Raw genomic sequence first — 26,704 nt, 5'->3', positions numbered from 1 at the left:
CATGTGTGTATGCATCGATTTTTTTTTCTACAAATCGCTTTTGGTGATTCTGTTCGGGGGTAGGGGGAGTGTTAATCACGACCGGCATATAGGTGATAAGTGGCTAATACACTCAATTTCGTTTCTAAAAGGGTTTATCTAAGCCATTTAATATTAAACACACAGCGCATATTTTCCTCACATGAATATAGTGATGTCAATCATCAGGGGAAGACAGGGGAGCTTGAAGTAAGTGTTGAATGAACTTCCAGTAGAAGTGGTAGAGGCAGGTTCGATATTATCATTTAAAGAAAAACTGGATAGGTATATGGACAGGAAAGGAATGGAGGGTTATGGGCTGAGTGCAGGTCAGTGAGACTAGGTGAGAGTAGCGTTCGGCAGGGACTAGAAGGGCAGAGATCGCCTGTTTCCGTGCTGTAATTGTTATATGGTTATATAAGTCAATAGCATCTTAACATTTTAAGTAACGTTTGGATATTAAACACACAGCACATATTTTCCCTGTATGAACATATAAAATCATTGCAACACACCAATATCACTGAATCAGTGGGAGCCCTGGGTTTGTTTTCCTACAACAAGAAGGTCCTATCGAGGGGTGATGGGAGACAGCGATACTCGAAGGGGGTTCCTTATGTCCAGTCTATTCCGCAATTTAGTTTTCGTTGCATTCATTGCAGAAATATGTTGGAAATGGAAGCAACGTTTTCAGTGCTTTCGTGGCTATCTCAGGATATTTAGCCTCGACTTTGATCCGGAATGCCAGCAGAGATGTTATATCAAACATACTTTTCAGCTCGCCGTCATTTGCAAGCTCAAGGAGTTGATCTCCTTCCCACGCTGACATGGATGACGCGCGGGTAATGTCCTTGCGTGCGTTCAAGCTCAACAGTGCGCGTGACAGGGAATGAGGAAAGGTGCAGCTGACTCATATCGCCAAATCATATCGTTTCCTTGTGGCCCGGTGGTTGGGGACTGCTGAAGTACAGAACAAATTAGAGCACTACAAATGTTACCACAGTACTATAAAACTGTATTAGTTTCTGATACTTATCGATGAAGCATTTCATCTGGTGCGTGCTGCCATGTATGGGGTATCTAGGAAGGGGTAGCACCTCTGGTGAAGGGGATTGATTATGTGTCCATTCTGGGCCAGCTTGTTCACATTTGGTTCCAGCAGACACTCGGCTCTCACCTGTGGCTCTAAGGAGCTGTTTGCATGCCACAGCGGTCACATCATGGAACCCTGCTTCAATAGGTGGGCTAAACCAGGTTGAGTGTAGCTGGTAGGCTTTATACCCTGCTGAAATAGGGAAAGATGAGATCAACAGTGAGATCCAATGGCCAAGAAGACGATTTTGCAATGCTTCATGTAGAGTGAAAGGCTTGATAAAGCACATAAAAAAAAAATCATGATTATCCACTGCAACCAAAGAAGTTTCCAGTTTGTGGTGACTACTTGTACCACTGGACCCAGACTTCCGAGGTCGAGAGAGTTAAACTGTCCCAGTGAAACGGCCTTTCCACTTTAAAATCTCTCCTGCACGAGGTTCACTGTCATCGTCCGATATGACAGACAACCAACACACTACCATGTTCTTTTGATGGACTGTAGGTGAGCAAAGTTAGCGCAGCCACCTGGTGAAGATAATGGATTGCCTTCATTCAATCCTTTCAACAGTTGCATCCTTCAAATCTTCATTTTTATTGTAACATTCAAGATGATTATTGATACCTTGAAATGCTAGCTGGTTCCAACTTATAGAAGTAGCAAAATCATTTCATTATCACTCCCAGCCGTTTTTGGCATCTCTAAGCCTGAATGTTCAAAAGCGCAGTGAGCAAAAGAGTTCTGAATTGTGCTACTGCTTCTTCCTTGCCGGCTATTAGTGACAAAGATCACTGCTTTTTGAATACAAACATACACATTTGACGCTATTTTAAAACTGATTGCTCTAAGCACTGTATAGCTGACGCTAGTTAGAAACCGTTTGGCAACAGTCAACTGTCCCACTTAAGCAGCACTGTGTCCCAAATAAATGAAAGGATTCCCAGCTATTTTATCGATTAATGTTTGTTCATTAAGAATTTTGCAAATAAGGGCGATTAACCGATGGACCAATTAACTAGAATTCACTATGTTAGTTTTGTAGCAAAAGTCTAGTGTGCTGTCTTATTTTACAGCAGAGTTTTCTTTCTGCTGAGGTATCAGTCACTTCAAACTTCCTTGAAAGTATTGCTTAACGCCACCCTGTCTGTGGAATAACTTGGTTCCAATGAGAAGTTGGATTAAATTCATTATTTCCTTTGGTCTTCTGAATTTATTTTTTGATTTTTCACTTGCATTCCATTTTATTGTTTGAAAGTAAGATGGTTAAGAATTGTATTAGTTTGTGCATTCACTGCTTCCTCTCTTTCCTCTGGGTTCTTTATGAATAATTTAAGCACCACTGAAACAAAAGTTTTATTCTTTTCTAAATTGAGATCCTTTTTCATTTGTTTTGAACATCAATAAGTATTACTATGTTGTCTACTATTGCCATTTATTGCTATTGTGTTACTATTTATTCCTCTCCATAGATAGAGTTCCTCAAGCATTCTGTCTTGTTTGAGATAGAGGAACTCACTTGTATTTACAGCAGATGATGATTTAATGCGGATTGACATGCTGTAATATTTAATAGGCCACTTCATGTCTTGAACTTAATATTTTGCAGATTTTCATTTTACTCAGCAACACTAATCTATAATCTTTCATTTTTCAAAAGTTTTTTTTCAAAACAAATCAAATGAGAGTGAATATAAAATAAATCAGTTTTCCATCTTTTCTTTCTCCAACAGAATCAACTTCATACATTCAATGATGTCTGTAATAACGAATCTTTGGTGTCAGATACTGAAACGTAAGTAACGATTATAACTTTCTTTGGAAACTTGTCTCATGTAAAATCGACTGCATATGTTTGAAGAAAGATATTGTCGTGCCTTTGAATTGTTATGACACTGGGAAATGGAGCATAAAATATTTGTGTACCTGTGTGTTAATGTATATCCTTTTCCATTGTTGCATAGGTCAATTGCAAAAGAGCTCGCAGACTGGCTAATTCATAATAATGTTGTTGAACATATCTTTGGACCAAATTTGCACATTGAGGTTTGTCCAGAATGTTGTTTGTTTTTTCCTGTACCTCTTCCTGTCCCACCCTTCCTCTCCATATGACTCTCCATATGCCACTCCACATACCACCAACAAGCTTACAAAGACTGACATTTCTTTTAGTCATACTTTTCATCATTGGGTTGCAGATCATCAAACAATGCCAAGTTATCCTGAACTTTCTAGCTGCTGAAGGAAGACTTAGCACACAACATATAGACTGTATTTGGGCAGCAGCACAGGTATTATTTGATTTGTAATAACAAATTTTTTGTTGCTCTATACTTACTAAGTAATGTGTAATGTAAATGCCATCATGTAATTGCTCTTTCCAAAGCCTGAAATGACTGTGGGTATTTTCTGTTTATAAATTCTGAAGGAAATCAGTTCATCCAGCTAATAGTTCTTGTATTAATATTGGGCAGGGCCACTTGATAACTTGAAATAGACGAGAAATTGCTTGAAATTATTGTTTCATTATAAATTGATATTAATTTGGTAATCGTAATTGAGGGAAAGACTTTTCAGTGCGCATGTATGCGCGTTAAGTTAATTATTACAAGTTAGTGAATCACTTATTGGTATATCTATTTATTCTATCTCATGGAATAAGCCCTTCTGGCCTTCAAACAGTGCTGCCCAGAAACCCTGACTTAACCAAGGCCCAATCACAGGACACTTACTATGATCAATTAACCTACCAACTAGTACATCTTTGGACTGTGAGAGGAAACCCATGTGGTACAGGGAGAACATACAGACTCCTTACGGACAGTGGCAGGATGTACCCTTGGAAATCAGTAACTATTTTATGACCTTCTCTTTTTGGATTTTCATATTTTCATTAAATATCTTTTTAAAAATTTCTACGTAGGAAGATACTTAGTTAACTTTGAGTGGTCTAAACTTTCTCATCACTAAAGACTGCTCCTAGTTTTAGGTTCTTTATTGAGATTTCATACATACAAATTTTCATAACAATGGAGGAAATGATCTTAGAAATATTATTGATTAAATGTTCCTAATTTTACTATGTCAACTAAGTTACAATGATATTCAGAACTACCTTTCCCCTTTTATTTTAGATTATTGGCTTGATTGTTAGGTTTAGTTTAGTGGTATTGATTTTTTGGGGGAGGGGGTTGAACGTTTCTTGTAATTTTTGGTCAGTATTTTATGTTGGACATTTAAAACTTGCCCCAAATTTTAAAAGATGGCCTCACATAATCATCAGATTGAAGCTTTATATTTCATTGTAATTGAAAATTATCCTTTTTTTAAATTGATTTTTTTCCTCTCAGAAATAACATTTTGATTTCTTCATTGATAGTTTAATCAGGTAAAATGAAATAGTTTAATTAAATATCAACTTAGTAACATTTAAAGTCATACTTATTTTTTTATTTCTCCCTCTTACCCCACAGTTGAAGCACTGTAGTCGATACATCCATGATTTGTTCCCTTCTCTAATTAAGCACTTGGATCCTGTACCTCTCCGTCACCTTCTTAATCTAGTTTCTGCTCTTCACCCAAGCGTCCACACAGAACAAGTAAGATATCTGTATAATTCTGTCTTCTACTTTATATAATAGTAATTGATCTCTTTCATTTCTTTTACTTGACGCAGCAAAGGAGGGGGAGTGTGTTTGCTGTATCCCCATAGCTCTGTTTGAGGAATTATGGAGCTCTGTTGGTTTCCTGTTTAATATTTATCCTTTAGTCAACAGTTCCAAAATGATTAAAACAAGATCTTTTACAATGTAAGAGTGTGTTATCAAAAACATTTATACAGATTAGGGTTCTCCTTGAGAAAAAAGGATGAGGCTTAACATGGGGTTGTTAGTTTATGGCAATGAATGTGTTTGGAAAAAGTAGCCTTAGTGAGAGCATTGCGAATTTTGCAGAGGTCCAAAACTCAGGGTCATAAATACAAGACTGCCTTGAATATGAAATAAATTTAAGATAAACCTCTTTACCTGCAGGTTTAGTTAGAACATGGAGCACACTATAACAGGAAGGATTTGTATCACAAGAACCTACTTCTATTAGGGGTGGTTGATAAGTTCGTGGCCTAGGTTAGGAGGAGTCAATTTTAGAAAACCTAGCACATTTATTTTTTAGTGTAGGCCCCTCCTACATTTACACACAGTCCAGCGGTCGTGGAGCATACGGATCCCTTCTTTGTAGAAGTGATCCACAATAGGGGTGATTGATAAGTTTTTGGCCTAAGGTAGAAGGAGATGAGTTATTAACTTCGAACTTTCTGCATTATCACTCAAAGAGTTGAATTGCATGTGCATGTAACGAGAGCTGTATAACTTATCTTCTTCTACCTTAGGCCACAAACTTATCAATTACCCCTGCTGTGGACCACTTTCTGGAGGTCCAAGACGCCGACTTCTACAAAGGGATCTGTATGCTCCACAACTGCTGGACTAAGTGTGTAAATGTAGGAGTGGACTATGTTGAAAAATAGATGTGCTAGGTTTTCTAAAACTGACTCCTCCTACCTTAAGCCACAAACTTATCAATCACCCCTCGTATTTAGGGAGAAACGTTATATGCACAAGAGATTAAAAAGAAATAGAAAATATTGTTGCTAAGATTAGATGAGAATAAATTGAAGGAAGTGATGCCAAGCAATTAAATGTAGACGTTTTTTCTGAATGCCCTGTTTCTGAGTGGGTATATTAATACATTTTCTTTATGTAATTAGTGGTTTCCCATCATTAAAATGTCCAGTGTTTTGGATGTAGGTGTGGGAATAGGTGATGAAAGAAAGGAATGTTACTTCTGAAAACCAAGAGTAGTAAAGTTGATGTGATTGGTGGATATTACAAAATGAATAGTGATGTAGAAATTTGCAGTCAAAAGCATGATAAGTAGTTATTCTTAGGTTTAAAAAAGGATGCCTGCTGTGGGGCATCGTATCATCGAAGTAAACAGGAAAAAAAAAGGACTGGTGATTTTCCAGGAATCAGAATAAGATGAAATGTTTTGAAATTTATATTTCATCAAAATAATATTGGGTGTCAGGATCGTTACAGCATGGATTTGATGTCTATTAAGCATTTGTTAAATGACTCAAGCTCCTGTTGTTTCGTCTCTGGGATGTGAATTAATTACCCACGTGCCTATTAGAACAGACATGTGAAGATTCCACAGCATGGATGTATCTTTTTGTGAGTGAACAACAACTTCAGAGTGAGGTGGAATAATCTTTTCTTTTTGTACTCCCAAGGTGTGGAAATAAAATGAAGGAGTTTTGAATTGTTGGGTTTTACATTAAACGGTTTGTACATATTTATTATTGCTGAATGAATTGGAAGGTGTCATTTTGTACTTGAAAAAATGTGAATTCAGGTTATCAGGTCAGATTTTCTAAACTGTTTTCCCCAACTTTATATTGTCAGTAAGTGAAAATGATTTGTTGTTCATTGGAAGGTTTGTTATTTTCCATCAGAAAATGAGAAGATGAACGAAAGCAAAGGATTTGGTTTTTGTGCCATTCTGGGACAGTGTGACTTGAATGGCAAATGTGAATTTGCATGTCAGTTCATAGCATAATGGTGAAGCATCTAATAAAGCTGTAAAGAAAATTTATTGATTCTTTACTTCCAAACTCGTTCAACAATAATTGAATGTATTATAAAAGTGGGAACAGTATTCATTTGTTTTAATCTCTTTATGAGTTTGGAGTATTTTGCTGAACCAAATTGACCTAGCATCCAGTTTTGAATGTTCTGTTAAAATTGAATCCATTTTTTTGTTTAGTCAAGAGTTGATGCACCTCTGTGGTTCTTTGGTTTGTGTATTTAGTTTCTATAATATCTTCTGTTGAAAATTAAATATTCAAGTTTTGCTCTTGTTCGCAGACCCTATACTTGGCATCAATGCTCATTAAAGCCCTCTGGAACAATGCACTTGCTGCCAAGGCTCAATTATCCAAGCAAAGCTCCTTTGCTTCTCTTCTTAACACAAACCTCCCTTTGGGAAATAAAAAAGGTAAGTGCTGTAATAGAAAATGCATTCGCTATAAGATTTAAATGTTTGTATGTGTAATAAATGTTAGGTCATTTAACATTATGATTTGAGGAAGTTTGCATTGGAAAGATTATGATTGTATTCACCATGAAGAATTCATGATGGAGATAATGAAGTTTGGAGATGAATTGTATCCCTGACCACCGTGATTGGCAAGGGCTGAGTTTGCTGGAGCTCTGACAGAACTTTCTGATCTTCATTGGCTCCAGAATTCTAGGTGCCCAGTGATAGGAGGACAGGAAATGTGGTACCATAAGACATAGGAGCAGAATAAGGCCATTCAGCCCATTGAATTTGCTCAGCTATTTCATCATGGCTGATCCTGGACCCCATCCAATCCCATACACCTGCCCTCTCATCATATCTTTTGATGCCCTGACTAATGAGGAATCTTATCAACTTCTGCTTTAAATATACCCATGGACTTGGCCTCCACCACAGTCTATGGCAGAGCATTCCACAGATGCACCACTCTTTGATTAAATAAATTCCTCCATATTTCTGTTCTGAAAGGTTGCTCCTCAATTTTAAGGCCATGCCCTTTAGTTCTGGATACCCCCATAAGAGGAAACATCCTCTCCACATCCACTTTATCTAATTCCTATCTAATTCGGTAGGTTTCAATTAGATGACCATGCATTCTTCTAAATTCCAGTGAGTGCAGGCCTAAAGATGCCAAACGCTCCTCATGTAACCCATTCATTCCCAGAATCATCCTCGTGAACCTCCTCTGGACTCTCTCCAATGACAGAACAATCTTTTTGAGATGAGGGGCCCAAAACTGTTGACGACGCTCAAGTGTGGCCTGACTAGTGTCTTATAAAGCCTCAGCATAACCTTGCTGTTTTATTCTATTCCCCTTGAAATAAATGCCAACATTGCATTTGCCTTCTTTACCACAGACTCAACCTGTAAATTAACCTTCTGGGAGTCTTGCATGTGGACTCCTAAGTCCGTTTGCACCTTTGATGTTTGAACTCTCACTTTGGCCACCTGAGGTATCCCCCCTACTTCAGGCAGGCTTCAATTTAACCAGTGCTCAAGAAGAACGTAGTAACCTGCTTCTATGACTAGTAGTGCTTGCATCCACTGTGATGAAGTGCTTTGAGAGGTTGGTGATAAAGCATGTTGACTCCTGCCTGAGGAACAACATGGTTTCACTTCAGTTTGCCAACTGTCACAACATATCATCATCAGTTGACATTTAATTGGCTCTCCACTTAACTATGTAACATCTGGACAGTGAAGATGATCTTCATGCAGGTCTGCGTTTAATACTACCATTCCCTCAAAACTAATAAATAAGCTCCAAGATCAAGGCCTCAATACTTCCTTGTGCAACTGTATCCTCAATTTCTTCACTTGTAAATCCAAGTCAGTTCAGTTTGGTAATAATATCTTCCCCACAATCACTGTCAACATAGGGGCACCCACAAGGCTTTGTGCTTCGCCCACTGCTCTGCTTTATTTGCACTTATGACCGTGTGTCTACGCACAGCTCCAATGCCACAGTTAAGTTTGCAGATAACATCAGTGTTGTGGGCCAAATCAAAGGTGGTGATGAATCAGTGTGTAGGAAGGAGGGAGACTGAGAATCTGGTTGAGTGGTTGAACCTCTCATTCAATGTCAGCAAAATCGAAGAGTTGACAATTGACTATTAAATGGATCTCAGGGTAGTATATAGTGATGTATATGCACTTTGACTTTAAATTTACTTTGAACTTCGAACTTTGAAATTTGTAAAGCATGATTTTTCCTTTCATATTTTGGCTTGATTGTATTCATTTTTGCATAATAGCTAGCTGTTTCTTACTTGATTATGGAATTAACCTACGTAATGTTTTAACATGCTACAATGAGACGACTGCCCTTACAAGGCGGATATGCAAAGCTATGCAGTGAATTAAACAGCTTCTCAAAAATCACCCGAGCCTGAAGCTTTCGTTAGGGGTTTTTAATGAGATCTTGCTTGTGAAACTGTAGTAAGTTAAGTACATATTGAACTCAATACAGAATTGCCATGTGCTTGAATACTATATTACACACACGTAACACTCCATAGCTATGCCGTGTAAACAGGAGTAAATTTGTTGTGCAACAATATATTAATAATGATAAGTGATAAACATAATACTTCCTTTATAATGTATCTAGTATATATTTACAGAATATTAACAGCTGTTTCAAGGGCAAATAAAGAGGGGATGGAGATAGATGTCTTTCCGCCATGTACTAGAAAATGAAATCCAAATTAACCCTCGCAGGAAATGATGTAAAAAAACATTGTGCAGGAAGTGATGTTCATAGAAAGTGAACTGCATACAAAAGGAACTATGCCTCTTGAGGGCAGAACAATGAGTGAAAAAAGAAACACACACAAAATGCTGGAGGAATTCAGCAGGCCAGGCAGCACCTATGGAAAAAAAGTACAGTTGATGTTTCAGGCCTAGACTCTTCAGCAGGACTGGAGGAAAAAAAATGAGGAGTTAGAGTTAAAAGTTGGGGCGAACGGAGGAAGAAACACAAGGTAATAGGTGAAATGGAAGGGGAGGGGTCAAGCAAAGAGCTGGGAAGTAGATTGGTGAAAGAAATACATGGCTGGAGAAGGGGGAATCTAATAGGAGAGAACAGTAGGCCATGGAAGAAAGAAAAGGGGGAGGAGCACCAGAGGGAGGCGATGGGTAAGCAAGGAGATGAGGTGAGAAAAGGAAAAGGGGATGGGGAATGGTGGGAGGGTGGGCATTATCGAAAGTTCAAGACATTGATGTTCATGCCATCAAGTTGGAGGCTACCCAGACTGAATATAAAGTGTTGCTCCTTCAAGCTGACTGGCCTCATTGCGACAGTAGAGGAGGCCATGGATTGACATCAGAATGTGAATGAGAAATGGAATTAAAATGGGTGGCCACTGGGAGATCCTGCTTTTTCTAGTGGACAAAGCATAGGTGCTTAGCAAACCGGTCACCCACTCTATGTTGGGTCTCATCGATATACAGGAGGCTGCACCGGACACAGTATATGATCCCTACAGACTCACAGGTGAAGTGTCACCTCACCTGGAAGGACTGTTTGGGGCTCTGAATGGTAGTGAAAGAGCAGGTGTAGGGGTAGGTATACCACTTGTTCTGCTTGCAAGGATGTGCCAAGAGGGAGATTAGTGGGGAAAGGGCCGAATGGACAAGGGAGTCGTGTAGGGAGTGCTCCCTTCAGAAAGCAGAAAGTTGGGGAAAGGGATTGGTATACATTGAGGTAGGATCCCGTTGGAGATGGTGGAAGTTGCAGAGAATTATGTGCTGGGTGTGGAGGCTGGAGGGGTCGTATGTGGCAAGAGGAACCCTATCCCTGGTAAGGTGGTGGGAGGATGGGGTGAACTCAGACGTGCGCATAATGGAAGAGATGAGGTTGAGGGAAGCGTTAATCGTGGAGGAGGGGAAGCCCCTTTCTTTGATGAAGTTGGACATCCTTCATTCTGGAAGGAATAGCCTAATCCTGAGAGCAGATGTGGCAGAGATGGAGGAATTGAGAGAAGGAGATGGCATTTTCATAAGTCACAGGTAGGAAGGGGTATAGTCCAGGTAGCTGTGAAAGTCCGTACGTTTACAGTGGACATCAGTAGATAAGATGTCTCCAGAGATGGAGACAGAGAGATTGAGAAAGGAGAGGGAGGTGTCGGAAATGGGCCAGGTAAATTTGAGGTACGTTGATGAGGTCAACGAGCTCAGCATTTGTACAGAAAGCAGCAGCATTGAAGTCATTGATGTAGCATGGGAAAAGTGGGGGATGACAAACAGGCAGTCATAACTGGGACCCAAGCAAGTGCCCATGGCTGCACCTTTTGTTTGAAGAAACTGGGAGGAGCCAGAGGCGAAGTTACTAAGCGTGATGACAGCAGGAGGAGGAGGAGGAGAACTGGTTGGGTTTAGTGTAGAGAAAGAAATGGAGACCTTTGAGGCCTTCCTGATGGGGAATAGAGGTGTGTAGGGACTGGACATCCATAGTGAAAATAAGATGATATGGGGAGGGGGGAGGGGGGGCGGGAGCTTGAAATCATTGAATAGGTCCAGAGTGTGTGAAGTCATTGATGTAGGTAAGAAGGGACTGAACTAGGGGGGAATAAAATAAGTCAGGATATGTAGATACAAGTTCAATGGGACAGGAACAAGCAGAAACAATGAGTCTACCTGGAGAGGCAGGTTTGTGGATCTTGGGTAGGAGGTGGAAAGGGGAAGTGCAGGGTGTGTGTGGATTATGAGGTGTGTGGCAGTGGATGGGAGATCCCCAAAACTAATAAGGTCAGTGATGGCGTGGGAGACATTGGCCTGGTGCTCCTTAGTGGGGTCCTGTTTGAGGGGTAAGTAAGCAAAGATGTCTGAGAGTGCCTGGGCCTCAACAAGGTAGAGGTTAGCCTGTCAGACTACTACAGCACCCCACTTAACTGCGGGTTTTGATGGTGAGGTTGGGATTTGTGCGAAGGGAATGGAGAGCAGAGTGTTCGGAAAGAGTGAGGTTGGAATTTGGGAGAGGAGTTTTGAGGTCGAGATGGTTGATGTCCTGTTGGCAGTTAGCAATGAAAAGATCCTGAGTAGGCAGAAGATTAGAGTGGGGTGTCCAGGAAGAGGAGGAGTGTTGAAGACTGGAGAAGAGGTCATCAGTGAGGGGTGGAGAGTCCTTGCCAAAGAAATCTCTGGAGCATAGCTGTTAAAATCTTTACAACTTCATCATTGTTTAAAATTTCTTTCTATGTTTGACATCTCAGGATGTTTGCACATTCTTTCTGAAACAAAGACTGCAATTTTTATTGATACAGGCAACAGAAACAGTGGTCTTTTCAGTAGTCTAATCAATTCAGAGATAAATTCAGGAGAAGCTTTTTTATCCACAGTAGAATATAGATTTGCTATGACATGGAAAAGTTGAGTTTAATAGCAGAAATGTAAGGACTGATTAGGCATGTACATGAGATAGAAAGGAATAGATGAAAAGGTATGGTTAGTGACTGGGGTGTAGTGGGCCAGTGAAAACTAATTAAGCAGGTAGCTTCCATAGTTTAGTTTCTCCTGATTTTAATTTCTATGCTATGCAATAAAATTGAGGTAAAAATGAAAAAAAATAGAATTCCACAGAAAGATTCTGAAAATTTTGAACATTTTCTTTTCTAAAAATTAAGAATCTACATGAACAGATATGAAGTTTGCAAGTGCTAATTAACAGTTTTTATATTTAAACAGAATAAATTGGTTTTTGCTTTAAATAAAAAAAGATGTTCCAAGAGTATCAAAGTAGATTAGATCAGTAAGTTAAAACAAATATTAAAAAGCTCTTAATGCTTTGTTTAATGAAATCCATAGCTTCCCGTACATTAGATTATATAGCCTGAATCATGAAGCATCTAATCTGTTGACTGTGCTTCCCACCCACCCACAATTGGGCCAGGTATAGAGCTCTCAGGTGGTCTTTGGCCAGGTGTAGCCTCAGTGATAGGTCGACCTCAACCAGTTTAATGTATAAGCTCACTGCTGGAATATTTTTCGTCCTCCTTTTGAGGCAGGTAATCTCTATTATGAATAGATTATGTGGGAGGGATGGTTAGCTAGATCTTGGAGTAGGTTAGAAGGCTGGTATAACATTGTGAGTTGGAGAACCTCTACTGTGATTATACTCTTTTATTTATGAAGTCTTCTAACTGAATCTGGGTCTGACTGGTAAGTCTTCCATATGGATAGTGATAAAGTGGAATGATGGCTGTGGTGGCATCTGATACTGAGCAAGTTCTGAATTTGCATTGTCGAAGTCTGAGATATAGTTGCATAGGAAAGGTACACTCCTTTGGAGCTGTTGTCCAATTGCTGTTGATGCTTCATGATGTTATTGATCTGTCATTAAGGAATTGGAAAGGTATAGATAAAGTAAAGACATATATAACAAGCATGAAATTTTAATAATTTTACATGAATCCTTTATTAGCCACTTCAACAAAGGGCTAATGTAAAATCATTAGCCCTTCATGCTGTTATATGATTCCTTGAATAATGCTGCCCTGTTCTGTCTTTCTCAAACTAAGAATTTTATGAAACTAGTCTCAAAGTCTGCCTCGAGTATTCTTGCTCCAACAAAGCCTTTAATTTCTTCATTGGACTCTAATTGCTTATTCACTTATTTTGAGAATCATCCTTCATTAGTACATTCCTTAAAGATGTAATTAATGCTTTGTTTCTGATTATCTGTCTGTTTCAGATGTCACTGTTCCAGCTCATAACAGTGTTGCTATATGATCTTTACAGTGTGTAGACATCAACCATATTCCTGCTTCAGCATATATTTTGCTGCTAGTATTATTTTTGACTTTTTGCCATATTACAAAATGTTAATACTAAAGTGAGTACTGATTACAGTTGCTGTAACAAGCTCATAAAACATTATTTTATACCAATTAAAGCTATAAGATAGGACAGAAACATATTTACCTAAACATAAATTCAAAGCATACCACAATTTGTTTAAGCTATCCTCTCATGATTTTTTTAACGTTTCCAATTCCATTTTTACTAATTTCCCATAATTTCCTTTGTACTTCAATGACATACAATGTTTTTTTTGCACATTGGGTGCTGTATGTTGTGAGCAATAACAAAATGAGGATCCTAAGCTGGACTATACCAATAAATGGGAATGATTCTAATCTTGGGAGAGATTTCTATGTTTAAATTAATTGGTTCAGAGGTGTAGTACACCAATGTGGTGACATAGTTTTTGGGATTCTAGTCAGGTCACTTTTCAATTTTGAGTGACCATTGCAAAAGGGTTTTCAACCCCTCATTTTGGTACATATAATACCAGGTCCCAGTGTTAGTGGCAAACAGTTATAACAGTCCTCTGCAACACACACAACACACTGGAGGAACTCAGCAGGTCGGGCAGCATCCGTGGAAACGGACAGTTAATGTTTCGGGCTGAGACCCTTCGTCAGGACTGAAGAGAGAAGGGGCAAGGGCCCTATAAAGAAGGTGGGGGGAGGGGGGCAGGAGAAGGCTGGTAGGTGCCAGGTGAAAAACCAGTAAGGGGAAAGATAAAGGGGTGGGGGAGGGGAAGCAGGGAGGGGATAGGCAGGAAAGGTGAAGAAGGAATAGGGGAAAACACAATGGGTAGTAGAAGGAAGCGGAATCATGAGGGAGGTGATAGGCAGCTGGAGGAGGGGGCAGAATGAAACTGGGATGGGGGAAGGGAGAGGGAGGGAATTACCGGAAGTTGGAGAACTCAGTGTTCATGCCAAGGGGCTGGAGACTACCCAGACAGTATATTAGGTGTTGCTCCTTCAACCTGAGTTTGGCCTCATGGCAGTAGAAGAGGCCATGTATGCCTGACCTGCTGAGTTCCTCCAGCGTATTGTGCTTGTTGCTTTGACCCCAGCATCTGCAGAGTATTTTGTGTTTACAACAGTCCTGTACTGTGATGAAGCAATATTTTCCTCTTTTTTCACATTGTTTTACTCCCCTGAGTTTAATTGAAGTTCAAAGTAAATTTATTATTAAAGTACATAGATGTTGCCATAAGCCACCTTGAGATATATTTTCTTGCAGGCATTTACAGGAAAAGAAATACAATATAATTTATGAAAACTATATATAAACAAAGGCTGGCAAACAACCAATGTGCAAAAGAAGTCAAACTGTACAAATGAAAATGATACTGAAGACAGTAAGTTGTAAAAAGAAACCTTGAAAATGAGTCTGTAGATAATAGAATCAGTTCAGAGTAGTGGTAATTAAAATTACCTATGCTAGTTCAGAAGCCTGATTGATGTTAGGTGATAACTGTTCTTAACCTGGTGGTGTTGGGACTTAAGGCTTCTGTACCTCATACCCATTTGCTAGTAGCGAGAAGTGGACATTGACTTTATGTTGGGGATGATGATGGATACTGCTTTCTTGTGGCAGTGCTCCATGTAAATGTATACAGTGGTGGGGACAGCTTTACCTGTGATGGATCTGGATGTGTGCACCACTTTCTGAAGCCGTTTTCAGTCCTGAACTTCCATACCAGATCATGATGCAACCAGTAAGGACACTCTCCACTGTATGTCTAGGGAAGCTTGTGAAAGTTTTAGATGACGTGCCAAATCTACATAAACTTCTTAGATAGTAGAGGTGCTGTTGTGCCTTCTTTGTGATGACACTGAAGTCCAGGACAGATCCTCTAATACATTATCTCTGTGGAATTTAAAGTTACTGATCTTCTCCACTTTTATTCCCCTAATGAGGATTAGCTCATGGACCTCCGGCTTCTTCCTCCTGTAATCGATGATCAATCCTTTGGTTTTGCTAACGTTAAGAGAGAGGTTGTTATGGCACCACTCAACCAGATTTTCAGTCTCCCTTTCTGGACTTTTGTGTACTTTGTCCCAAGAGCTAAATAGACAATAGACAATAGGAGTAGGCCTTTCGGCCCTTCGAGCCAGCACCGCCATTCACTGTGATCATGACTGATCATCCACAATCAGTATCCAGTTCCTGCCTTATCCCCATAACCTTTGATTCTGTTATCTTTAAGAGCTCTATCCATCTCTTCCTTGAAAGCATTCCAGAGACTTGGCCTCCACAGCCTTCTGGGACAGAGCATTCCATATATCCACCACTCTCTGGGTGAAAAAGTTTTTCCTCAACTCCGTTCTAGATGGCCTACCCCTTATTCTTAAATTGTGGCCTCTGGTTCTGGACTCACCCATCAGCGGGAACATGCTTCTTGCCTCCAGCGTGTCCAATCCCTTAATAATCTTATATGTTTCAATAAGATCCCCTCTCAACCTTCTAAATTCCCAGAGTATACAAGCCCAGTCGCTCCAATCTTTCAACATATGACAGTCCCGCCATCCCGGGAATTAACCTTGTGAACCTACACTGCACTCCCTCAATAGCAAGAATGTCCTTCCTCAAATTTGGAGACCAAAACTACACACACTACTCCAGGTGTGGTCTCACCAGGGCCCTGTACAGCTGCAGAAGGACCTCTTTGCTCTTATACTCAATTCCCCTTGTTATGAAGGCCAGCATGCCATTAGCTTTCTTCACTGCCTGCTGTACTTGCATGCTTGCTTTCAGTGACTGATGTACAAGAACACCTAGATCTCGTTGTACTTCCCCTTTTCCTAATTTGACTCCATTTAGATAATAATCTGCCTTCCTGTTCTTACCACCAAAGTGAGTAACCTCACATTTATCCACATTAAACTGCATCTGCCATGCATCTGCCCACTCACTCAGCCTGTCCAAGTCACCCTGTATTCTCATAATATCCTCCTCACATTTCACACTGCTACCCAGCTTTGTGTCATCTGCAAATTTACTAATGTTACTTTTAATTCCCTCATCTAAATCATTAATATATATTGTAAACAGCTGCAGTCCCAGCACTGAACCCTGCCGTACCCCTGGTCCACTGGTCACCGCCTGCTATTCTGAAAGGGACCCGTTAATCGCTACTCTTTGTTTTCTGTCAGCCAGCTAATTTTCAATCTATGTCAGTACTCTGCCCCAGTACCATGTGCCCTAATTTTGCCCACTAATCTCCTACGTGGGACTTTATCAAAGGCTTTCTGAAAGTCCAGGTACACTACATCCACTGGCTCTCCCTTGTCCATTTTCATAGTTAAATCCTCAAAAAATTCCAGAAGGTTAGTCAAGCACGATTTCCCCTTCGTAAATCCATGCTGACTCGGACCGATCCTGTTACTGCTATTCAGATGTGTCATAATTTCATCTTTTATAATTGACTCCAGCATCTTTCCCACCACCGACGTCAGGCTAACCAGTCTATAATTCCCTGTTTTCTCTCTTCCTCCCTTCTTGAAGAGAGGGACAACATTAGCCACCCTCCAATCCACAGGAACTGATCCTGAATCTATAGAACATTGGAAAATGATTACCAATGCGTCCACGATTTCTAAAGCCACCTCCTCAAGTATCCTGGGATGCAGACCATCAGGTCCCGGGGACTTATCAGTCTTCAGACCCAGCAGTCTATCCAACACCATTTCCTGCCTAATATAAATTTCCTTCAGTTCATCTATTACCCTAGGTCCTTTGGCCACTATTATATCTGGGAGATTGTTTGTGTCTTCCCTAGTGAAGACAGATCCAAAGTACCTGTTCAACTCTTCTGCCATTTCCTTGTTCCCCATAATAAATTCACCCGTTTCTGTCTTCAAGGGCCCAATTTTGCTATTAAGTATTTTTTTCCTTTTCACATACCTGAAGAAGCTTTTACTATCGTCCTGTATATTCTTGGCTAGTTTACCTTCGTACCTCATTTTTTCTCCGCGTATTGCCTTTTTAGTTACCTTCTGTTGCTCTTTAAAAGTTTCCCAATCCTCCAGCTTCCCACTCATCTTTGCTATGTTATACTTCTTCTCTTTTATTTTTATACTGTCTATTACTTCCCTTGTCAGCCACGACAGAAGTTTATTGGTTCTTCAAGTGAGGAGCTGTTTATCATTTGCATTGTTAGCTGCTTCAAAACATGTGCTATGGACTGAATGCTGATGTAATTTCCTTTCCCTTGGCCCTTTTAAATAAGTCAGAAAATTACATGCTTCATTCCTTAAATTCTCAATTAAATACTGACAGTAACTCATGCAGACCAAGAAAATCTCATAGTCGTCTGGCAAAATGGCACTAATAAAAAATTTAAAAATTAAGCAACTTGAAGAAATGATGGCTTGGTTGGACTGGTTTATTTCTCACACTGGCAACACTTCAGTCAATAGTTTGCGAACATAATCACAATAAATAGACTTTGGACATGCTTTTAACAAAAAAACCTCATAGGCTACCTTAAAGATCCAAAATAAATCAGAACATTGGACACTAATATTGTTAACTCCAGGAAAGTTAACATTCTTATGAAGGAAGATAGTTTTTTTTTAGAATACACTTAATTTGTTCCGAAACGATTTCTCAAAATTCCAATTCAGAATTCAGGTGTCACGTTTCGATACATGGGGGCCTTTTACTTTTTAACCAGAATGAAACATAGTCATTGCGGAATAAAGGTTCTCAGACTGTTCAGTTTTAATTTAGATCAATATAAATTAACTAAGAAAAATGAGAAAGGAAGATAGAAAGAGAAAATGCACTTGCCCATGAACAAACGCAGCAAACCACAAAGTGTTGCTATTTAGGTGCTTTTGGGTTACTCGTAACATAGAAAACTAAATGAAAAAGTAATAATCACGTTATCAAAATGTTCATTCTTGTTCAAGAAAAGGTTATAAAAGGTGTAAGTTCATGCAGCTTATTGATCCCTTTGAAAAAATGAAAAACTTGAAATATATATTTTTTGATGTCTACTTTTAGTTTTTTACATTGTTTTAATAAAATTTTTTAAAAAAATTACTGCAGATGCTGGAGTTCTGAAATAGAAATGCAATCTCTTCTCTTTCCACACATACTATTTCAGGAGCTGAATAAAGTAAATGAAACTCTTTACCAGTTCTCAGAAAGGATCTTTGACTGAAATGTTAATGTTGCTTTTTTTCCCCTCCATAGTTGCTTCTTGATCTTTCTAACTAACCAGGTCTTTCTAACATTTTCTGTATCTATTATTCTGATGAGCAAAATTAATCTAGTTTATGGTTCCTTCCTACATTGACAAAACAAAAGAACCTGCTGAAAATGCATAATGGAAAATTACAGGGAAAATAAAGAACTTCAAAAATATGGATTTTAATAACCCTGTTGCCTCCTTCATTATCCACAGCACATCTAATATTTAATATTAGACTACTCTAAGGTACTCAAATAATGCAATGAAACCCAGCTTCTGCAGATTTTTTTCTTTGTATGCAGTGAAACCCATGGAGTTAATTTTGTTGCCCTATCTGGCACTTTGAAAACTAGAAGAGGAGTTACTATTATGGCATTTTCCTCCACTGCTTTCTCCCCTCCTCTCCCTTCACACCCAAGCTTGAAGTTCCATTTTTTCTTGTTTCTTTTGATTCTGTCTGCAAATTCATTTTCACCGCAAGATCCCTGTTTTGTCCCCGATGAGATGTAAATTCTTACCTCCCATCATGCATTGCCTACTGCCCTTTTAAGAACTACAATTGTCCTATTACAGAAGACAAAATATGCTGATGTGATTAGGCAATTTGTAGCCAGAGTACCATTCTGAAATAAGAACAACTTAAAAGGATGGAGCAAATGATCTAACTTTATTGCCCCTGGTACACAAGGTATTGGTGTGATACTGTGATAAATAATGATATCTGCTTGGGCATCTTGTGAATTTTAGGCTAGCTTCTAAGTATCAGAAGACATAATTATGTGCATTTTATATATAGAAAGTATATTTTGTAGCTTGTATTTTTTCTGTTAGCTGAAAGAACTGCAGATTATCTCAAAACATTTTCTGTATCATTTTTCAGTTGCTGATTTAACATGTATGAAGGAGCCATTGGCTAAAAGCAAAATTAGAGGGAATATAATGTCTTTTAAATCAATAAAAAAGATTGAAAGTAAGAGGGAATATAATGTTAGTAAGCAGTAAGATAATTCAAAGTGTTTGTTAATTGATTTTAATTCATTTTAACAACATACGAAAATTTTACAGGATCGCCTGCAGCTAGTCCACAGAGTAGTGACAACAGTGACACTCATCATAGTGGTGGCAGTGACATTGAAATGGATGAGCAAATGATGAACAGGGCAAAGCGTGGACAACAGCGCCTCTCAGATACAGAGGTATGCACTTTAAAATCCAAGAAAATTTAGTAGAAAAACAAGATTGGTAGTCAGGTTTGGCCGAACATGGTGGTATTGTTAAACTGCTCTTTTATAACCACTTTCCTTGGCTCCCTACATTTCAGATATATTTCATGGTTCCCTCTGCAATTCTCCAAAATTCAAATACTCACAACTCTTAAGTATGTAAATATCACTGTCTGAAATCAGCAGTCCTTCATTCTGAAAATATGTTCCTTAGTTTAAGATATCCCTAGTTAGAGGAAGTATTCTCTCACTTCCACCTTGTCAAAATATCATGTTTCAATAAGGCTACCTCTCATTTTTTGACGTGGATAGGCCCCATCTGCTTGGTGTTTCATACAGGAATCAGTGGATTTTCTTCCCTGTCTCCATTGCAAACAGATGCTTCCTTAAATATGGAGACCAAAACTATGCAGTACTTCATTTATTGTCTCAGTAGTTCCATATAAAGTAGTGTCAAAGTATCCCTGTTTTTCTGTTCCAAACTCATCCATTAATGGCAAATATTCTATTAATATTCCTAATTACTTATTGTGCATGTATGCTAACTTTTTTTTGTGTTCCATATACAAGACCCTCAGATAACTTGGAACTAAAACATTTTGTCTTCTCCTTTATTTCAAAAAATAATTTGCATGTACATTCTACTTTACAAAGTAGATAAACTCCCCTTTTCATACATTATGCAATACTCCATCCTGACGGATTCTGAGTATCATTGCACTGTCACTGCCCTTTACTATTGCCTATCTTTCACTTTGCCTTCCTAAATACACTAGCACCAGAGCCCCTATCATCTATTTTAAGGTTACCCTATCTCCTTTCTGTTTCTACACTTAGCTTTCCACCACTCTCCCATCACTAACAGCATGTACAACTCCCTCCACTACAAAGATATTGATTCTTGTTGAGCTGTAGCCCATCAGACTTGTAAATGGCCCATTTCACAGAGATACTATTGTAATTTCTAAGGAATCTGTAATCTTTGCATACACTTTATCTCTGGCCACGCAGGCACTTTCTCCCACTTGCTACTCAGCAACATGCGGCACCCATGGTGGGTCAGACAGCTGTCGAGCCTGTTTTTTTTTACTCTCTTTTCAAGCTCTCTGGACTCTGGCTGCAGGCATTCATCTTTCTTTCTACCAACACAATTAGTTCTGAAGAGGACCATGACCACAGTCTTTCGCTTTCCCTCTTCAGAAAGCTGTGTAGCTGTTTGGTGATATCCTTGACTTTAGAATCGGTGAGGCCACATTCCATCCTTGAGTCTTATCGATGACCATAGTAATGCCTGTTTGCCTCCATCTATATTGAGACCCTTGTCACTATTGCTTTCCCACTCACCCTGCTCTTCTCCTATGCGTTTGAAGCAGTTGTGCTTGCATGTTCCCAGCTCTGGCTGCATTCCCTTTGACTGGTGTCCAAAATTGAGAAAACTCGGAGAATTCTATTATTAAGGACCCTCACTATGTTGGACATGCCCTTTTCCTGTTACTGCCATCAGGGAAGAGGTACAGGAGCCTGAAGACCCAAACTCAACTATTCAGGAACAGCTTCCTTCCCACTGCACAAAATTTCTTTACCTGCAGGGTCACCAAATCTATAAGTTTCTCAGCCTCATTGCTGTCTCACAGTGACTGGAACTGCTGCCCAAGCTCCACAAACTGGAGTTTAAACTGTTGTTGCTGAAGATTCTTCCTGCAGACATGCCTGTCTTGGTCATTTGAAGTGACCATGACATCCTATGGGCACAAGCTACATATTGTGGTTGGCTGAGTATTCTGCCATTTGTTGACTTTATGGTTTTAATTTATTGAGTTTCAATTAATGAGATAGAAAATTATCATTAAGGTTCAATGGCATATTATTTTAAACAAATAAATAAATGCAAAGAGCAACAACAATCAGCATTCACTTTTTCTAAGATACAGTTCTTGTGTTGTGAGTAATAACATTTTCAAAAATAAGTTTGGCAAAATTTAAAGTATTGTTTTTTAGAGTTATAAGCATCCACTGAATTTTTAAAAACACAAATAAAATTAGATTATTTCAATGACTAATAAATAAAATCTTATTTTCCCCCCTAGGAATCTATGCAAGGAAGTTCTGATGAGACTGCTAATAGTGGTGAAGATGCCAGTAGTGGGCCTGGCAGTAGCAGTGGGCACAGTGATGGTTCTAGTAATGAAGTGAATTCAAGCCATGCGAGTCAGTCAGCTGGAAGTCCAGGAAGTGAAGTCCGCTCTGAGGATATGGCAGATAGTGAAGTCCTAAAAGAAGAAGAAGAAGAAGATGATGATGATGACGATGATGATGATGATGGAGTTGAGAGCCCCCAGAATGAGAGCAGGAATCCTGAGTTACGAACTCTGAGTGCAGAGTCACAGCCAGGAATTTGTATGTCAGAATCACCTGGTGGAACAGAATGCGATAGACCTAATAGTGGATCGGGCAAGGATATTGCTTATAACTCTGATACAGTTCCATCAGGAGAGAATCGAATTCGACTTCTTGATACTTGCTCACATCCTGAGGACAATGAACGTGATATGACAGGGGAAATAAATACTGTGCACATATCACAAGGTTCTCAGGATTCTTGCATTACTCGCACTGGAGATTTCTTAGGAGAGGCAATTGGAAATGAAATATTTAACTGCAGACGTTTCATTGGTCAGCAGCATCATCATCATGATGGGTAAGTTTCACTCTTAAGGTTTAGTTTTGGTCTCTAATTGCTAAATAATAAATTTAAGATGATTGTTGTAGGTTTTTATTTAATTCTAAAAAGATATCGCACATTGAACAATACCACATAGGAACAGGCCCTTTAGGCTACGTTCTTGTGCTGAAGTACTTGAACGATCAATTAAAAGCCAGACAAGGCAAATTCCTTCTGCCTAAAAAAGCCATCCATTCTCTGCACATTCATATGCCTATCTAAATACCTTTAAATACCTCTATTGTGTTTACCTCTGCTATCATCCTTATCAGTACATTCCAGGCACCCACCACTGTATGTGTGTAAAAAAACTTGCCTTGCATGTCTTCTTTGAATTTGCCCCCCCCACCCACACCCACCTTAAATGCATGACCTTTAGAATGGAGAAATATACCAGCTTTTTAATCAATCTACGTCAATCTTATAAACTCCTATCAGGTGACCCGTCAGACCCCAGTACTATAGAGATGACAACCCAAGTTTGTCTAACCCCTGCTTATACCTCATGTCCTCTAATCCAAGCAGCATTCCGGTAAACCTCTTATGCACCCTCTGCATAGTCTCTGCAACTTTCTTATAATAGGGCAACAAGAAACAAATGAAGTTTTCCAAACCAGTGTTTTATAAAACTGCAACATCACTCTTGAACTGTGTGCCTCAACTAACAATGGCAAACATGCCTTATGCCGCCTTTACCACCTGTATCAGCCTATGCAGCCACTTTCAGAGAGCTTTAGACTTGGACTCCAAGATCCCTCTGTATCCGCATTGTCAAGAGTCCTGCCATTAACTGTGTACTATCCCATTACATATAATATTCTGTAGCCCCCCTGGCCACCCTCAGGGTCGCTCGGCTTGCTGTCGTCTAGGGAAACAGCCTCGGCCCCGCCAAACTGGATAATTCGTTTGTGTGGATGCTGTGTGAGGTACCCCACCCCGCCCAAATAACAGACAATACACCAGATGCAATTAAATGATTTACAGTTTATAGATATTACTGGAACTATATAATTAAAAGAGAATAAAAGATAAAAGGAAAATAAAAGGCACCACACTTATCAAAGTTCAGTCTCTTCGTGCACAAAACCGTTGGAGCTCAAGGACCTTCTACTTCACCCTGCGACCCTCTCGGACCACCTCGACCGGCCGCCTGGGACCAACAACGGTGGTCGACCAGACGCTCCACACGAGTCCGTCTCCGTCTCCTCGCCGAACGTCCCGCTCGGGGTCCGACCCCGTTAGCGGACTCACAGCACCTCGTCCATCCTCTGTCTCGCTCTCCCGCCTTCTCCCCCAAAACCCCGCGCATACAGTATCTTCAAATACACCAAAACCATAACAACTATCCCAATTGGTTAATAGCACTCTCTTATCACACACTAAAGCAAAAACAAACTGTTAGCGCAAACTTTCTCAGTGTTTAACACAACAAAGCCGCATTCCCCAGATTAACATAACAAAGACGCCATTTTAATTAGCCTCCGCAGTAACATAAAAGTCGAAACCCCCTTACAATTCCAAAATGCAACACCTCACACTTGGCCAGATTAAATATGCCATTTCGCTACTTATATTTACAACTGATCTATTTCTGCACTATCCACAATGGCACCAATCTTTGTATTGTTTGCAAGCGAATTTACTAACCCATCTAAGGCATTTATATATATCATTGTCAAGTTCCCAACTAAACACCACCAATCATGGACCTCCAGGCAGAATAAGACCCATTAACCACTACCTTCTGTCATTTATCGACAAGCTAATTCTGAACCCAAATAGCTAAATCATCCTAGATTCCATGGATCTTAATCTTCTGGATGAACCTACTGTGTGGGATTTTGTCAAATGCCTTACTAAAATCCATGAAGACACCATTGATAGTTGATTACCCTTGTCATCTCCTCGAAAAACTCAAACATGATTTCCTCTACATAAAGCCTTGGTTTTCCGAATGCTCTTAAATTCTATCTCTAAGAATCCTTCCAGTAGCTTTCCTACCACTGACATGAAACTCACCAGTCTATAGTTTCCAGGATTATCCCTATTTCCCTTCTTGAACAACATCAACTTGTTGTAGATATTGTGGGACCTCACTTGTGACTAGGGAAGACATAAAGGTGTTGCTCTCTTAATAACCTGAGGTATATCCCATCAGACCTTGTCTTAATGTTCTTCAAGAGACCCAACACTGCTTTGTTTCTTTATCTGAAAATTGTCCTAGTATTTCAGCACACTTCACACTGGTCTCACTATCCTGCACTTCCTTTTCTTTTGTAAATATCAAAGCAAGGTACTTATTTAGGACCTTGCCCATATTCTCTGTCTCCAAGCAAAAGTTCCCTGCTTTACACTTTGAGTGGTCCTGCCCTCTCCCTAGTTATCCTCTTGCTCTTGATGTATGTATATTATGCTTTTGGATTCTGTTTAATCCTACTTGCCAAAGACTTTTTGTTGCCTCTCTTGGCTCACCTAATTCTCTTTTTGAGTTCTTTTTTGACTTTTATATAATCCTCAAGGGCTGTGTTTGATTTTAGCTTCCTAAATCTTGTATATACTTTTACTTCTTGACTAAATTAACCATCTCTCTCGGAATCAAGGGTTCTTTGCCTTGCCATCCTTTTCTTTTCTTCTTACTGGAATATACTTGTCCTGTACTCTGTGCAGTTGGTATTTAACTATCCTCACATGTCAGGTGTGCACTTGCCAAAAAATAAGCTAATTAACACTCATAGTTCTTACTTAAAAAGCTTGCAATTTGCCTTGCCCTCATTTCATGCTCTCCTGCAAGATACAGACTTGTCCGTCTTCAAAGCTATCTTAAAACCTAAGGAGTTGTGATAATTGTTTCCTAAATGATCTCCCACTGAGATGTCAGTCACCTGGCCAGGCTCATTTCTCAGTAGCAGATCCAGTATGATCCTTCCTCTGGATAAACCACTTGAAGAACCCCTCTTGAAAGCACCTAACAAATTTAGATTATAAATTATATAATAATTAGTATGTTTTCTGAGAACATGTAGAAGTTATTTTATGGTTAAGTTTTTAAACCTTAATTCATTCAGTAAAATTAATACAGTGAATTGGGACACATCAGGAGCAATACATTTTGGCCTATTTAAGTGGCTGCCTCAATTAGCTGAAGTTTCATGGAAATAGCTAAAAAGGTATACAAAAGACAAACTACTGTTTTATCTGAATAACAAATGAAAATACAGAACAATTAGAACACTACCAATGCTACTGCACAACTATAAAATTGTGTATTAAGTTCCTGATAGTATCAACAAAGGAATTCATCCAGTGTGTGCTGTTGTTCTCATTTGATTGCAGCATTTTATGAAAAAAAGTTTTCACATGCTCTGTTGCTTTCTGATGTTAAACAATTTACTGGTGAATAATATAAATTCTACTGTTTAATTTCAAATTTTTACATTTTGTGCAAACTGGATGATTTGACCTCGGTCTAGTTTTCGAAATAGTTTAATGTTGTAGAGAAGTGGAATTCCAGAAATTTTTTGCCTTGACATTATCCGGTGTATTATTTAATATGGAATCTTAAATCTGATAATTTAAAACTCCACTTCCAGTTGTTTGCTGTTGTGCAGTACCTTACTGTTGAGTATTGGCTGCTACCTTACAGCAAGTTGACAGTGGTGGGATCTGCAGGCAGCAAGTGTGTATTTATTTGCAGATCAGTGGAGTAGGGCTGGCAGCAGGTTTTGGTTTATTCTGCAACTTTCAGTAGAAAACTACAAAATGGAGATGAAGTGTAAAGTTACGAAGATATCATATTTTGGTAATGTAATTTGGTGCTAATTTATAAACAAATAAACATATGAACTGGAATGGAGACATTCAAAGTGCAATAGAATAGTAAATCAGTGAGTTTTGGTGAAAGGCAAGAAAAATGTAAATCCGAAGCCAAACATTGTTCAGTATGGCTGCATGATTGTTTTAAATTTGCATATATTTCACTGGCATGAATGTGTGCATGTTTGAAGGAAATGCTAAGTATG

General features: G+C 39.2%; 1 protein-coding gene across 10 annotated transcripts in view; it reads left to right on the top strand.

The window, feature by feature from the left end:
* usp34 (ubiquitin specific peptidase 34) overlaps positions 1–26,704 on the top strand; it is a 292,582-nt gene that overhangs the window by 76,804 nt on the left and 189,074 nt on the right. For 9 of the 10 annotated variants that reach the window (XM_063055963.1, XM_063055961.1, XM_063055959.1 and 6 more), the window contains exons 8-14: positions 2,842–2,903; positions 3,073–3,154; positions 3,307–3,399; positions 4,582–4,707; positions 7,033–7,162; positions 19,806–19,936; positions 22,051–22,661. In XM_063055963.1, the coding sequence (XP_062912033.1) occupies positions 2,842–2,903; positions 3,073–3,154; positions 3,307–3,399; positions 4,582–4,707; positions 7,033–7,162; positions 19,806–19,936; positions 22,051–22,661 (1,235 nt within the window). The remainder of the gene's footprint in view (positions 1–2,841; positions 2,904–3,072; positions 3,155–3,306; positions 3,400–4,581; positions 4,708–7,032; positions 7,163–19,805; positions 19,937–22,050; positions 22,662–26,704) is intronic. The other variant, XM_063055969.1, reaches the window with a different exon arrangement.

This window comes from Mobula hypostoma, chromosome 8 (assembly GCF_963921235.1).
Source record: "Mobula hypostoma chromosome 8, sMobHyp1.1, whole genome shotgun sequence".
Classification (NCBI taxonomy): domain Eukaryota; kingdom Metazoa; phylum Chordata; class Chondrichthyes; order Myliobatiformes; family Myliobatidae; genus Mobula; species Mobula hypostoma.
The sequence above is the reverse complement of the archived record's forward strand: the minus strand, read 5'-3'. Positions and strand labels throughout refer to the sequence as shown.